The following is a 15646-nucleotide window of genomic DNA, read 5'->3' on the forward strand; positions in this document are numbered from 1 at the left end:
GTGCAAAGGGATGCTAATACATAATAATAATAATGAGTTTCAAAGTTATAAGCCTATTGTTAAATCAAAAATAATAATGTCTTATTACATGAGCTTATTTTGTATGGTCGTGTTCATTTATCAGAATAGTTAAATACTATAATAGTACGTTAAGTTTAATTTTAATTATAATACAATATTAACTATTTATATAATATGTATATTATGTTACTTACTTGATCTATGTTTGTAAAATTTAACACATATACATAATTAAGTATTATAATAGTTGTATCTAAATTTAAACAACTATTTTTTTTTTTTTAATCTTAATCTTTCCTATAATAAATTCTAATAAAATACATTCTTTTCTGAATTTAAAAATTTTAAGAGTACTTTGAAACAAAAAATAATTTTTTTTTTCATTTTTTCTCTTTTTTTTATGTATATCAGAAATTACAGTATTAATCTATGTGTTATGTAAGATTTTAAATTATATTACATAAATGGTAAAAAATGAAAATAAAATAAGAATTTATAAAACTACATTAAAATGCTTACAAATATTGCAAGGATATCTAGTTTTCTTATTCACAATGATAATTTTTGTGTTCAACTATTATTTCTTATATCGTTTATGTATACAATAATATAGTTAAATTGAAACAATTGAAACTATATATTTATATTATGGGTTGACTGTTTCGATTTTAATTGTGAATATTGTTTCATTGAAATTTAACAATTAAAATATAAATAAACAAAGTTTAATAGATTCTTATTTCATACTAAATAATTATTTTTTTCAATGTATTTATTTATTCAAATACCTTTTGTGTCTATATAAATATTATTCTATTAAATATAATTATATATGTATTTTGTGTATTTAATAAATATATACTAGGTAAAATATTTATTTTTTGAATGTACTTAAAAATGATGTAAAACCACCTAATAAATTTCTTTGCGGCTTAGGTTTGTTTTTATCATTTTCTGGTCTAAAACTAGAAGATGTTGTTGTAGTTTTTGTTATTGATGTTGATGATGTTTGTCCTTTTACCGATGAATCTTTTGTTTGTATTACGGATGTTGTTTTGGTTGCTCCCTTTGTTGATGTTATGACTGGTGTTGATGTTGTTGTTGTTGTTTTTGTTTTCATGACAGTGTTTTCTGTTTTCGTAACAGTATTTTCTATTTTCGATAATGAAATTGATGAGTTCAATGTGGAAGATAATGTTGATGACACTGTTGTTTGGGTCGTTGATTTCGTATGTATATCAGATAATGCTGATGATGATGATTTTGTTGTATTCTCTTCTTTTTTATTATTTGGGCTATAGTCATCATTACAATTATCATCATTACTTGTCGCTGCTATAGCTGCTTCAATAGCTTTCGCAGTATCCATATTAACTTCATTGTCATCAAATGTATCGTCAAAATCATTTGAATGATCGGAAGAAACGGATTCCAAATCAACTAATTCTTTTGTGACATTTTCAGTATTTTGATTTTCAATATTTTCATTTGAAACGGAATCGGAAGGTATTGTATCAGAAAATTTAACTTTTTCATTAACTTTTTCGTTTGATTTGTCATTATTTAATTTTCTTTCTACATTCTTGCTATTTTCTACGAGTTTTTTGTCCAACTCACGGCTTTCGTTATTTAAATTTTCTAGCATTTCATTTGTGTTGTTCAATTTTTTACAAATATCGACTTCTCCAGTTTTCTCAAAAGATTTTTCAAAGCTATTAATTTGCTCATCCTCTTCTGCAGTTTCATCTTCCCCTTCCATTTCTTCATAATGTTTTGTTCCTTTTTTTTCTAAATTTTCCTCCACGTAATCTTCTTCGGTTATATCTTCCCCTTTGTCATCACTTTGTTTTAAATCTGTATTATTTCCATTATCTAAGTCATCTACTGAATTATTATCCTCATCATTACTTTCATTTAATTCAATGGCTGTACCTTTTTCTTTAAATGAGTTTTTATTTTCTATGCAATTATTATTTATTTTCTTCTCTTCATCGTCATCATTTTCGACATTATCTTTTTTTTGAATTTCATTTTTATTCTCAACTATTTTAACTCCTAGTATTTCCTCTTCAACATTACTTTCATTATCATTCGGTATAACATTTTTCTCAGAAGATTCTTCAGAACTTTGTTCTGCCGCATCTAGATTTTCACTTTCGTTGTTTAATATTTCGGGTTTTCCACTATTACTCTGATGAGATATAGCTGAAAGTTCTGAGTTGTTATCAATGGCATTTTCACTTGCTTCATTCAAGGTAACTGGAACATCATTATTTTTGCTGTCTTGCTTCTCCGTATTTTCGGATTCCTCGTTTACACTTGATATTTCTTTTGTATTATCTAAAGTTTTAGCTGAATTTTCTTGTGGACACTGCGAAGCGGCTTTTTGATCTTCGTCTAAAACAAATTAATGTTATTACTTATTTTTATTCAAATTTTATTTATTAATTATGTACTACCTTTAAAATTAGCTTCAAACTCTAATATTAAATCTTTATCTGTTATATTATCTTCTGGTTCCCATGTGTTTTCTTCTTGGGGATAGCCAGCCCATTTAATGTAATACTCAATTTTACCATATCTTTTTCGTCGGTCTTCAATTTTTTCAACTAAATACTCCTCTTCTTCTTCTTCTTCTATTTAAAAATTAATTTAAAAATAACTAATTGTTTGTAAAAGTTTGTAATGGCGGTGATTATACAAACATTATATTTACCTTCTTGTTTTTTCCGCAATTTAGCTTCTTGTCTTTCTTTTTTCTTTTGTTCATTCTTTTCCAATCTTTCCCTTGCCTTTTTTTCTTTCATTTCTTGCTTTTCTTGTTCTCGTTTCAATCTAGTCTCCTCTCTTTTTTGTTGCTTCTCAGTTTTTATTACTTCATATCCATACAATGTCTTTATGGATGGTCTAATTATTTTCTCGTCCGCCACCCGTAATGATTTATTACGAGGACACTCGTCTGATTTCAAGGGGCTGTAATATTTTCTCTTCCGAATTTTTCGCGAATGCTCCTTTGAAGATTCAATCGAACTATCGTTCCCTTCAGGAACTGTTTGGTTAATTTTAGTTTCGGACTCTAATTCTTTGTTAGAGTTACTGGCTTCAATATTTTCTGAGCTTGAAAGCTCACTTTGCGCATCATTATTTTGTTGTTCCTCATTTTCTTTTTGTTCATTATTTTCTTTAGCTTGATTGATTTCTTTTTGCGAATTTTCTTCTAGTTGGGAACTATGATTATCACTCAGTTTATTTTCCAGTTGAACAGCTGGTGTCTTTAATACTTTATCTTCCGAAATCACATTCTCCAATTTTTCCCCTTCTAGTTCCAACGTATGACTGTTTTTAATGTTACTCGTTCCTTCTACATCTTTTTCTTGCAAAGTTTTATGTATATTCTTCTCGTTTTCAGACGAAACAGGAAAGTTAGTTTTATCTGGATTAGTTACAATATTTTCCTCTTGTGAGCTACCTTCATTTTCATTAATATTTTCATCGTCTTGTTCAATGTGTTTTTCAGTATGTTCGTCTTCTGATTTCTTATCAGAAAATTTATTTGTATCATTTTCTTCCCTATTGTTGACACTATTTTCCATGTTTTCGTCTTCATACTCACTCCCTTCTGTTTCAGACTCGCCAAATATTTCGACAGTTTCCAAAAAAGACACTGATTTGTTTAGAGTGGATCTTCTTTTATCTTTTCGTTTTTGTATCTTGTCCTCTTCGTAAGCCTCCCAATCAGATATTGTAACATTCCCTTTTAAAAATGCATTGATAATATATTTGTTATTAAAGTGAATATATAAAACTTACCATCCAAACATTTAATTTTTCCAATCTTTACATGGCACTTCAAAAATTGTTTTCCGAATTTTTCGGTTATATACGGTTTTTCAAAATGTGTTAGATCAATTTTTTTTTCCTTGGGTTTTTTTATCTTGACTTTTTTTGGTGATGTGTCTGTTTTCTTTGAAACACTGGGACTATTTTTCGGTGGTGGAGATGACTTAATCCTTTTTGCTGCAACAACAGATCGCGGACTACGGGTGATCATTTTTCTTTTTACAGAATTCGGAATTGTATTTAACTTGAAAAATAATTTAGAATTTAATTTGCTTTGATCTATAGGAGAGTCCGAAGTTCTACGTTTTAATTCTTGAACAGGTAAATTTAAACTTCTTGTAGCTCTTTTAATATTAGTTGTACTCTTTGGACTACTTGCAGCTATTGGAGAAGAGAATTTCGAGCTTTTAGAAGTCCTAGAGAATGACGAGGATCTAGAATTCAAAGTATTTTTAGTATTTTTAGGTGTCGTTGGTGTTCGTTCTGGATAAGATTTAATTTTATTGACACTAGTTTTTCTTGTTTTTATCATACGTCGTATTGTTTTTAATGATAATCTTTTAACAGAAATTTTGAGAGACTTCCCAAAACGCTTGGTATTTTTAATATTTTTTGCACTCTTCAAATTTTTAGATCTTCTAGATATTTTAATTAAGCTTTCAGTTTCTTTCATATTATGATTTTGTTCTTTATTAATTTTTTTACTAAAACTAGTTTCGGTTTCACTTAAATCTATTGTTGAATAGTTTTGCTGTCTTGTGTGTCTCAGCCTATTCGGCAAATTTTTATTATTTTTCATAGATTTATCAAGATTTGTATTAAGTGTAGGAGAGCCTGCACTCTTTTTTAAAACGGGATTAGCACCCAACAGCCTATCTAATTCACTAGTTCTGGGAGATTTTACTTTCTGATGAGCTTGTAAATTATTTTTTGTAGAATTTCTACTTGTATTAGTAATCGGAATCACTTCACTCTTATTTTTTCCTAATTTTATTTTTATAGGTGGAACCACTAAATCTTTGACTAGTGTATTAACTTTTGCTTTTTGATTTTTTTTTGTTTCAGAAATTTTTTGATTTTTTGCTGAAAAAACAATATTCTCCAATTCATCGGTAGAGAGATTTGGTGCATTAATTTTTAATGTATTTTCGAATAATTTTTGATTAGCTTTTGTTTTTTTATTTCGATTCTTATGTAAACTTCCAATAGATAAATAATCATCAGATATTAAAAAATCCGGAGTTGATAAAGGATCCAAGGGATCTGATTCAGTTTCAGTTAAATCAACAATCGTTTTTGTCTCTTTTTTGGAGTTTTTTGTATTTTTCAAAAATTTGCTAAAAACATTTTGTTTGTTTAATTTCTCTAAACCAGTTTTCGGACACAAATATTTTATATTAATTGCTTTTTCTTCAGTTTCTTTAATTAAATTTTCAAATAATGATTCTGAAAGACTCATTTCTGTTTTTTAACAAAATTATTACAAACCTAAAATGAAAAAAGTTGTTCTATTTAATTGTCAATTTTAATTTTATAATTGCTTATGTTATTTCTTCCACCACTTATACATAATAAAATTTAATAAGTTTGTAATTTTAGAAGTAAACATTTTTCCGTATTTAAAACTTTTGAATTGACAAACATTACGAATATTTTACATACAATTGTAGTTCACATTGAATTTTTTTTACTACAAAGCAGCGAAAACTCCATTTTCAAAGATGCGTCTATTTCGGCGCGATAAATTTATCTTACAGAGTTATATGAATATATATAGTACTCTAATTTTTTTTATTTATTCAATACATATGTCCCAAATTACACATTAAACTAAATTTTAATTTAGTTACTGTTTAGTTTGAATGAAATTTGATTATATTAAAAAAAAAAATTATACTTGCGGCTTACAACTTATTTTTGCAACACTACGACGCTTTAAAATTAAAAACTAGATTCATCCCACTCTAAATATGACATCTACAATATCTTCTCTTTTTTTTAACTTACTTGAAAAAACATATTTACGTACAATCCAACTGCTTGTCTTGTTCTCAATACATAATGTCGTTCAACTGTCTTTCAATATGAAAATGCATTTTCGTTGCTGCATAAAGTAGTTATTTTAAATTATAAAACTGGCAATAGATGGTTCTGTAATTCTTATTTCAATTGAAAATTTCAGTTAATCGCATACTCGGAAATGTACCTTTTCTTCAAAAAGCAAGTAACAAAAATTTTAAAAATAACTCAAATAATAATTAAACAAGTTAAATATTATGTTTTGTGACAAGACGTGCTTAAAAATTAAATACGTCTTGTCGTTGCCGTTTAATTTGAATGGGCTGAATCATATTTTTGCGAGAAGTTACGAACCATGACTGATGAAATAAATTGTCATTCTCTCTCAGTATTCAGGCAATCGATGTATGAAGCTAATGCGTCCACTGTTGAGGCATGTATTTTAGTTACTACCACGGCTGACAGATATTTTTGTTATGTCAAAATTACTAAGCAAAATTTTAATACATAGGTCTGACATGCACTGAGTTGTCATTGTTTTGATATTTGCCCTAGCAAATTATGTGACAATTATGGAACGTTTCTTGTTTTCTTGAAAACTCTCGTAGTGAAATTCTTTGAATTCGGAATAGTGTCCTCGCTCCCCAAAATTCTTTTTGGTCATAGTTTAAGATCACCAAATACATTCACATAGGGTACTAATAAAAAAAGAATAAATAATTTTTCAAAATCGATTCTGCGAGGCTATAAATCCAAAGAAAATGTTAATAAAAGTTTGAAGAAGTTTTGTGTTGAAAAAATGTTTGAAATCGGTTCCGCCAAGTCACATGCCTTATATAATGTTATGAGGCATCTTAAACAGAATCACAGCTTCTTTACACAGTATAAAGTTTAAAATAAAAACCTTAAAACAAGAAAAATGTAACGTCACTTGTACCAAAGAGAGGAAAAATTGTCATTTCTAGAAAAAAATAAGCTTTATAAAGTTTTTAAAAAAAATTTTTTATGTCAGATTCTCAGACAAATCATATAAAAATTTTCTTTGATAAAATTAATGTTTTCTATTTGACTCAGTGAGTCAAATATCTTGAAAACTTACAATTTTTTCCGAAAATAGCGTTGTCGTTCACTGTCAAACTTACTAAATATAAATGTGAGGTTAAGAAGAGTAGGAGAAAAGTAAAAATAAATAAAAGATAAGTTTTAAAAAAAAATAATTTTAATTTAAATTAAGTATAAAGTGAAAATTAATTGCTTCATCAATTTAAACAACAAAAAAGGTAAAACGAAACTTTTCAAAGTTTTTTTCCTATAAGTCTATTTTATCAATTTTTTTTTAATTTTTGCATAAATCAAATAAAAATTACATTGATTTTTCTTTTGAAAAGCCTAGTTCTTGGATGTATACTGCGAAAATTTTTTTGAAAAGAAAAATGATTTAGAAAATTTTCATAAAAAATTCAATTTTTATTGTTACATTTTAATATTTTATAATAATACAGGCTTTTTTTATTTAACAAATTATAACAAATCCGAATTTATCTCAACGGAATTTCTATTCCTTAACAAATAAATTTTAACAAACAGAATTTTTATTTTGGTATAGATTTTTATAAAATCTTCATTGACATACAAGTTTGTGTATATGTAAATGTTCATGAATATATTATAAGTATGTAATACAAACAATATTTTACAAAATTTAGACACAAAAATTCAATTTACCTATGTAGGTATTTAATAATATTTATTTAGAGGATTGCTAAGTACAAATTGAGATATTTTTTTATAAGAATTTCTTTTTTTACTTTTCCTATCCTAATAATATTTAAAAAAGAAAAAAAAAATTTCTATAAATTTTGTTTACTTTTCTTTTTTTTATTTTTATTTTTAGATCTTTTGGAAAATTGCCTCTCCTTTTCAATTATTTCCAGTGATTCGCTCTTTTCTGTATGGATGATTATTTCTTCTATTTGACTATTACTATGATGAAATCCAAATGTATCACGATTTAAATTTTTAATAGCTGGTATGGATCGATTTCGTTTCTTTCTATATGATGATGATTGAACATTTGTTGTGGTTTGTGCAACCAAACCGGTAGCTTTAAATTTATGACTTTTTGGCAGTGGTGGTACCATTAATGTATTATTAGAAAATTGACTAAAAGAATTTGCATTAATTGTACCAATATTTCCTATTGATTTACGAGCACCTAACAATGATTTTGGTCTTGCCTTAGTATTTGTAGTTATACATGGAGTATTCGTTTGAAGAGCATCAGTAGATTTATTTTGTGAATTTCTGTTATTGAAAAAAAAATTTCTTTATTAAATAATTTCGGCTGGATTCACAAGTTTTATATGATAAGAAAATGGGTTGATTTTATGAATACATTACCTTTTTTTTCTAATTTTATTTAATTGATCATTCGTTACAGAGTCTAATTTTTCTAATTTAGATGAAGATCTTCCACTTTTACTTCGAGATTTAACGGATATAGGTCGATCTTCTTTCATAGTTGGAACTGTTAGATTTATTGTAACTTTATTTCTTACTGGTGACTGATAAAATTCTCTTCTCAATTCTGGTTCTTTTTCTTGCCATATTAGTAGTTTTTGAGAACATGCTCTAAATTAAAAAAAAAATTTTTATATTTTTTATATGTTAAAGCTAAAAATAATTTAAAAACAAACATTAAAAGCTCTTCTTGTTCATCTTTAACCACTTCGTTGCTATCTCGTTTCTCGTTAATAGGCGGAATTCCCCAGGACAATGGCCGACGTCTCTCTGCACTTGATCCTAAGCTAGGCTCATTAACACCAGTCCAAATTTTTTTCTTTAATGACAATTTGAATTGCAAATTATCTGTATTATGTTCCGTATTATAACTGGATGAATTATGTACTCTGAACAAAAGTGAAAGTTAGAATTAAAAATATGATTAATCTTTTTTTTTTTTTTTTTTAAATTTTTATTTTACCTTATTTTGGGGACGCTTTGTTTATTATATGTATGCCATGAATTAGTTCTTCGTGAATAATTATTGTCGGATATTGGAGGAAATTCAGTCATATTGTTGCTATTATTAAAAGTGTGCATAGTTTCTGGATACATTTTTTTAAATAAATTTCCTGATAAATCGTTTTTCTTTTTTGCAGGTGTAACTATCAATTCCGGTGGCATTTTTAAACTGTCGGTTTCACCTTCAATATATTTTCGTTGAAGATCACTATTCATTAGTGTACGTCTTGTTTTTGGAATAGTATCATATCCGTCACCCGCACCCTCATTTCCATCGGTTAATTCATCATCGCTTGAAAATTGTATATCTGATCCAGGATCTGTTGTTGGTAAATCTAAAGTTTTACGTATTTGTTTCTTTTTCCGTTTATTTGTTTTAATTCGCAGTTTAGCTTTACGAACCTGTTTAAATAAAGGAAAAATTAAATAAATATGCAAATATGTACGAGTATAAGTATTAAGTAGGGTTATTCATTAAGTTATTTTTATATCTTGTACGACTCTATAATTATAAATTAATTTTTATACAAAATACCAACTACATATATGTTTAAAATCAATATTTTTTAATGCTTCATTAAAATTTTTTGTTTTTTTTTTAGATTTTCACATTTTCTAATCAGTTTTGTTGGTTTTGTAGAATGGTAGTTGGATAGAACTTAAGCTGTTTTGAATATATTTAATTGAATAAACTAAAGTATGTATGTATTAAGAATCCTTTGGAAACATTAATTTAATTATTAGAAAAATATTATCAAATATTTTGTAGATTTGTTATAAAACGTTTAGATTCTTTATTGAGATTTTATCGCTAACCTTTCACTATTATGGCAATTTCATAAAATTCTATTGAGAGAAATTGAAGAATGTGATAATACTTTGCAATTTTAAAATAAATAGTAAGGAAATCAAAGTCAAGGGTTCTGGTATAAACAGAATCAATTAAATTTTTTAAATTCCTTAAATTATTTCAACTTTTTACTAAAAAATTTTTTTTGCAAACTATTTAGAGATTATCGTTTTTTCTTATTTTGATTGTCCTCTTTAAGAATAGCGCGATTCATTCATTATTAGAATGTATTGAGTTTTTTATTAATGAAAAATAAATTTAAGGAGACCATATTTATGAATAATGTAAAATTAAACTGAGAGTCAAAGAAATTGAAGTTAATTTAAGAATTCTTATTGATTTCAATCAAATAAATTTTTTATATTTCACTCTAGTATTTCATGAAATATTTTTTATTTTAGAAAAATATGGAAATAGCTTATTTCAAATCAAATATTTAACTATGGAAAATAATTTATAAAAATTTAGATAAACACATTAACACCGGTTTCAAATTTAAAGGGAAGCAGCATGAATCGATGAACAAAATATTTTACAAATTTACGATATTGTTCTTATTCAAAAGTAAAAACGGCAACTAGAACAATGTTTGTTTTGTAAGAATTAATAACAATTAATTGCAGTATTGATTTTATGTAAATTTATTTTCATTTAACCAAGTTGCTTGTTTTAAATTGAAATAATGGTCACTATATTCACATCTATTTTAGGTACCCACATATTTTATAAGGTTGAAAATAAAATTTTTGGCGCTTAAGAAACAATTGAAAATATAAATAGCAGAAAGCTAAACAAAATCATTTTATGTGTATGAATGTGTACATATGTTTATATGTGCATTCATCACAAATGTGAAGTAATTTTAGTACAATAGTTTTTTATTTTGTTGGTAAAGATTCCAAATTCAAATATATACAAATTTTTAATATTCAGTTTTAATCAACTAATGTGGAAATTTAATTTGAATATTATATTGGCGAAATATTTTTGAGATTGGTTTTAATAATATCTGAAATTTTTTGAAAAAATCTACAATTTACTTCATTAGCATATTTGAAATTCTATAACTTACACAAAAAATAAGCAAAAATTAAGAAGGAATTTGTATTATTCACTTAAATTGTATAAGTATTATAATTGAAATTTAAATATTTAGTATGAGTTATGGCATATGTTCCGTTCTCGGCTATATCTACAGTTAGATTCAATTAAGCAATTATTAACTAAGAACTCAATTAAAGAAGCTTAACTGTGTTGTTCAAGAATAAGTGTTTCAAACATATAGGATTACATTGAACTAGATCACCTTTGAATATATTATACGTAAATGACTCTTAGATTATAGGAATGTACTAGGAATCCTATCTATTGGTCAAAAACAGTTTGAAAGAACAAAATGAATAGAATAATTAGAGTTTTAATTCTAAATTGTTATATAATTTTACCTTGATTTTTTCGTTTTTAATAATTTTCATAAATTTCTTCATACGAAAACATTGCTTTAATAATTTTTTCTTTGTTTTTTTAGAAATTGATGTACCATCAATTATTTTCAAAACTTTTATGATTTGTGAGTAGCAAATATTTTCTAATTCTTCATTATTTTTAATTTTTTTCGACTTGTTATTAATTTGAATAATGTTTTTAAGAATTTTATATTTAAACTATAGGGACAAAATACAATAAAATAACAAAAATTATGCATTAAAAAAAAAAATTAATAAGTAAATTGAATGTTTTATAAATTATTTATTGAAAGCCTTTCTTTATTTTTGATTTTATGTATATAAATATTTAGGATTTTAAATGTATTTTTTTTGTTTATTTTCGGTAATTATTAAATTCTTTTTTAATCTTATACCTTTTGAATTTCTAATTCTTTTTCTTCATTATCTAAATCGGGTGTACAAGGTGGTGCTTTCATTGGCTGACAACATGGTCCTTCCAAATCAGATAATTTTGATTTTCCTTCATTTTCAGATGAACTACTTGAACTATCATCTCCTTCATCACTAAAAATAAAAAAAAATATTAAGAATTTCTAAGAAAAATTATTATAAATATTGTAAAATCTTAGAAATCTATTTATTAATTGCGGTTTAAAATTAATGTTATAGTACCAAAAAAATTTATTATACTCACCTTGAGTAATCAGACAATGGTATATTGAGTGGTTCGTCAGCGCTTGAACCTTCTTTTAAAAGTCTATCAATAATTTTATGACGTAGTCTTTCCTGTGAAATATGAATTTAATATAAAAGAAAAAATTAAAAAAAAAATCATGATAAAATAAAAATTGAAAAATTAAAAAAACAGGAAAATTTTATTTTTTAAAAAGAATTACAAGAAAATAAAAAAATTTAAGAAAATTCAATTTAGCAAAATGAAAATAATTATATATTTAAATTAAATTGTAATTTAATTAATAGATCAATTTTGTACGAGATTGTAATACATAATTGTTTACAAAAGTTTTCAATTTTAAATTGATTTAGAATATTCGTTCATCGGAATTTTTATTTTTCTAGTTAATGTTATTAGTAATTATCAAAGTTAATTTACAAAATTTCAAAATAGTGTGCTTTTTTGTTATTATTTAATAATTAATATAATAATGAAAATATTAGTTAAATCCATGATGCTTTCATTTATTTTATTATTAATCAAAATTGTTTTCTTTTTAAATTTTAGTTTTTCAAAGTTTTGTGAGTTTTATTTTTGAATATAAAGAAATAAATGACTAAAAAGAATGTAATTTTACAATTGCGAATTGAAACCACAAAATGAAATAATCATATTAGAGGATAATAATGAAGGTAATAATTAAAATACGATATTAAATTCATGTTTTCTTTATTTTAAGCTACGGTGAAGAATGAACCCCAAAAAAAAAAAACCTATTGTTTTTAAAAGGAAAGGAAGTTTTGATTCTAAATAATTTATTAGTAGAATTTGTGATTTTCATTAATCAAAAACACTTGAATTTAATTCTATGATCATTATATTATATATGTATGAAATTATTTTGAAATATTTTATAAAAATTAATTGATAACATTTGATTTTTAACATCTTACCTTTTTTCATTGTGTTTTTGTTTTTTGTTATTAGTATTCTAATGGAAAGTACTACGAGTATTTTATAAAATAAAAATACTAATTCCCTTAATTTATTTTGTTAATTAATTATAATTTTTAAGTTTATTTAAAATTTATTTTTATAAAATTGAAATTGTATTGGATATAAAGTGTTTAATCTTCTAATATCTGTATAAAATATTTCATTTCATACGAATTTTTCATTATTATTATGTACAAAACCTTCTTTTTTATCTATCTGAATGGAAATATATTGAAAAAAGTGATGTTTAATAAATAGAATCCATTATAAACTTCCATAATTTTCAATTAAAATTTGTGAAATTGTTGTTCTACCATTGTATTTATTCTTCAAATCATTTAAATAGGTGCATATTATTAATATTATTAAATAATTTATTGTTTTTTTTTTTGTAATCATACATTTTATAGATTTATTTATTTAAAACCAATGCATGCTCTCAATTCAATTTAATTTCTGCAAGCTATTTTATAATTATTATGTATAATAATAACAATATTTAGCATTCGAATTTGATTAATTATTTAATAATTATAAAATATTTAAGTTCTGCATCTTTAATTTGTGAATGAGGAGTTTATTCTTTACAAAGGAAAAAAAAATAATATCTTAATATTCATCAAATTTTTTGGTTTCAGTTGAGATTTCTGGTATATTTTTGGAGAATTACCTATTTAATATTGTTGTCTGTATTGTAATTTAAAAAAATAATTTTAAAATAAAAATTTTAATATCGAAATTTAAAATAATATTTTCAGGAATTATTCGAATTCTAATAAATGTTGAAAATTGTATCCAAAAATTTTTAATTGATGAGCATCGAAGAATTTGTAATTGATGCGTCTATTTTTTTTTTGAAAAAGAAATTATATTAATAAATTTTATTTTTGTTTTATGCCAACGCTACGTATAAATTACGACATTATTACATCTGGACATAACGCCCAAATACAATTGGATGTGTTAACCGCATATGTTGAGGGCTTTTTGTTTTCAAAAAGTGATCTTTAAGCTTCATAATGCACACTAGTTTTGTGTAAATTAAAATTATTTGATGCTATTAAATAAAAAATACAAATACCATAAAATAAATAAATAAAAACAAAAATAAATTAAGAAAATTAAAATAAAACAAATTTTTTTTCAAAAAATATATTTTGTTTCCATGAAATCCAAAACACAAAATTTGAAGTAATTTAAAATTAAACAAAAAAAAACACATCCACAATAATTAATTTTTTTTTTTGTTGAATTTTCGGTTTTTTGTTTAAATAAGTTTAAATAATTTTAAAAAATAGCAACTCAGGTACAATATTAAAGCAAAATATTTTTGTTAAATTATAAATTAAATTTATTTATTGTATTTTTTTTAAAAATAATATTAGAGACAAGAAAAAAAAAAACAAAAAAAATTCGTTCAGTTTAATGTTAAAATTTAAAATGGTTTTTAAAATATTCGTTTACTTAAGCTAGAGTTAAAATAAAATTTAAGGATCAAAATTTAGAATTTTTGTAAGTGTTCAATCATACGAGTATACAGGTCATATACCTCTTTTATAAAGCAGCCTCAATTCCTGACTTGAAATCAGTTCAATACTGAAGCAACATTTTTATTATGCCAGCTTGAATGCTTGAAAATGGCGTTTAGCTATCACATTTCAAGTAATTATTAATATTTTCAAGTCAAGTAGGCTTTAAGCAGATAGGCTTTAAGTATGCGCTTTAAGTTTATATTGACATAAAATAGGCTTTAAGTACGATGGAAGCTGCCATATAATCAGGCAAATAGTTCATAAATTTTGATCCAAATATTTTATTTGTTTTTTTTTTTTTACAATTAAATGAGTGGCAAAAGAGAATAATCACTAAAATTTGCATAATTTTTTGCTTAAAGCTGTTTTGGCTAATTATGTTGCCATTATATTTAATAATAAATTTATATTTTATCGGTTGTTCCATAATATGTTGGTTCATTCATTTCAAACTTTAGTGATTAGGAATTTTTTTTTGGTAACTTTGCCAAAATGAATAATAAGTACGCCAAAATATTTTCGGACATAGATTTGAACATTGAAAACATTAGCATAGTTATCTAATTTTTCGATAAAGTCAACTTTAGGCCATTATTCTTTTTCGCCACTATTTTGTGTTATTAAAAATTATTATTTTTTTTTTTAAACATAAACATTCAACTAAGCGTATTTTGCATATTATTACTTTTTTGTTTCCATTGTGTGTGTTTTTGTGTATATATGATGTTCTTTTGAATAAATCCATAATATTATTAAATAATTAATTTTAATATTATATTTATTATATAAAAATTCTTGTATATCAGGAATAAATTTTATTTTTATATAATTTTAAAATGTTTTTATTTGGTTTTAATTAATTTTGTTAGATTTATTTTAAAATGTTATCATAATTATAGGCTAGATTAGTTTTAATATCGTTATAAATTATTAAATACTTTATAAACTTTGATAAATTTCGTAATTTATGCATTTTACTTTTTTTTTTGTTAATTTAATTAATCTGGTTTTGGGGTTTTCAAAAATTATAATTTTATTAACTATTTAGTATAGACTTTGCTTTTTGATTTCTTTTAATTAAATCCTAATGTTATTAAATGGACTAAAAATTAATTAAACAACTGATATTGATTTGAAAAAAAAATTTGATAAAATATATTTAATATATATTATATTTTCTCAGTATAACTCAGATTTTCAGAAAAAATAGGGGTGTAATTGCTTAAAAAAGCAAATTCTT

General features: G+C 24.3%; 3 protein-coding genes across 11 annotated transcripts in view; 1 reads left to right on the plus strand and 2 right to left on the minus strand.

Annotated features, from left to right (window-relative positions):
• Positions 1 to 564: 564 nt before the first annotated feature.
• On the minus strand, positions 565 to 5795 carry LOC129619397 (SUN domain-containing protein 2-like). Of its 3 annotated transcripts, XM_055534660.1 has the most exons (5): positions 5524 to 5789; positions 3832 to 5349; positions 2738 to 3775; positions 2481 to 2657; positions 567 to 2418 (listed from the first exon to the last, which is right to left on the minus strand). In XM_055534660.1, exons 2-5 carry the CDS (start codon positions 5318 to 5320, stop codon positions 896 to 898), a joined length of 4227 nt encoding a protein of 1408 aa, XP_055390635.1. In that variant the 5' UTR covers positions 5321 to 5349; positions 5524 to 5789; the 3' UTR covers positions 567 to 895. The 3 variants fall into 3 exon arrangements, with proteins under 3 accessions (XP_055370700.1, XP_055390635.1, XP_055390634.1); XM_055514725.1 differs by having other exon boundaries at positions 565 to 2418; positions 2481 to 2654; positions 3832 to 5789; XM_055534659.1 differs by having other exon boundaries at positions 3832 to 5795.
• A 1256-nt stretch (positions 5796 to 7051) lies between these two features.
• The window catches only part of LOC129605517 (glutamine-dependent NAD(+) synthetase), a 143224-nt gene continuing 134629 nt past the window's right edge, over positions 7052 to 15646 (plus strand). Inside the window, exons 1-2 of one of the 7 annotated variants that reach the window (XM_055515323.1) lie at positions 7073 to 7160; positions 9507 to 9601. The gene's annotated coding sequence lies outside the window, so the exon portion shown is untranslated. Of the gene's footprint in view, positions 7161 to 9142; positions 9234 to 9506; positions 9602 to 10155; positions 10351 to 12377; positions 12571 to 15646 lie in introns of those variants that run through there. The other 6 variants (XM_055515322.1, XM_055515319.1, XM_055515321.1 and 3 more) reach the window with 6 other exon arrangements.
• Positions 7467 to 15646, minus strand: part of LOC129605661 (cytosolic carboxypeptidase 1) — a 100062-nt gene continuing 91882 nt past the window's right edge. Inside the window, exons 13-18 of the mRNA XM_055515554.1 lie at positions 11897 to 11988; positions 11616 to 11766; positions 8864 to 9306; positions 8577 to 8789; positions 8281 to 8511; positions 7467 to 8184 (exon numbers count right to left, since the gene is read on the minus strand). Of these exons, the coding sequence (XP_055371529.1) occupies positions 7731 to 8184; positions 8281 to 8511; positions 8577 to 8789; positions 8864 to 9306; positions 11616 to 11766; positions 11897 to 11988 (1584 nt within the window). The 3' untranslated portion in view covers positions 7467 to 7730. The remainder of the gene's footprint in view (positions 8185 to 8280; positions 8512 to 8576; positions 8790 to 8863; positions 9307 to 11615; positions 11767 to 11896; positions 11989 to 15646) is intronic.

The sequence above is a fragment of the Condylostylus longicornis genome, unplaced genomic scaffold (assembly GCF_029603195.1).
Source record: "Condylostylus longicornis isolate FDR11 unplaced genomic scaffold, ASM2960319v2 ptg000013l, whole genome shotgun sequence".
Lineage (NCBI taxonomy): Eukaryota > Metazoa > Arthropoda > Insecta > Diptera > Dolichopodidae > Condylostylus > Condylostylus longicornis.

What these genes read in the sequence shown, in the direction of transcription:
- LOC129619397 (XM_055534659.1), bottom strand. Translation starts at nt 5,320, where the DNA reads ATGAGTCTTTCAGAATCATTATTTGAAAATTTAATTAAAGAAACTGAA. An exon ending in ATTGCGGAAAAAACAAGAAG is followed by an intron (nt 2,658 to 2,737) that starts GTAAATATAATG and finishes ATTTTTAAATAG; the next exon opens with AAGAAGAAGAAGAAGAGGAG. An exon ending in GTTTGAAGCTAATTTTAAAG is followed by an intron (nt 2,419 to 2,480) that starts GTAGTACATAAT and finishes AATTTGTTTTAG; the next exon opens with ACGAAGATCAAAAAGCCGCT.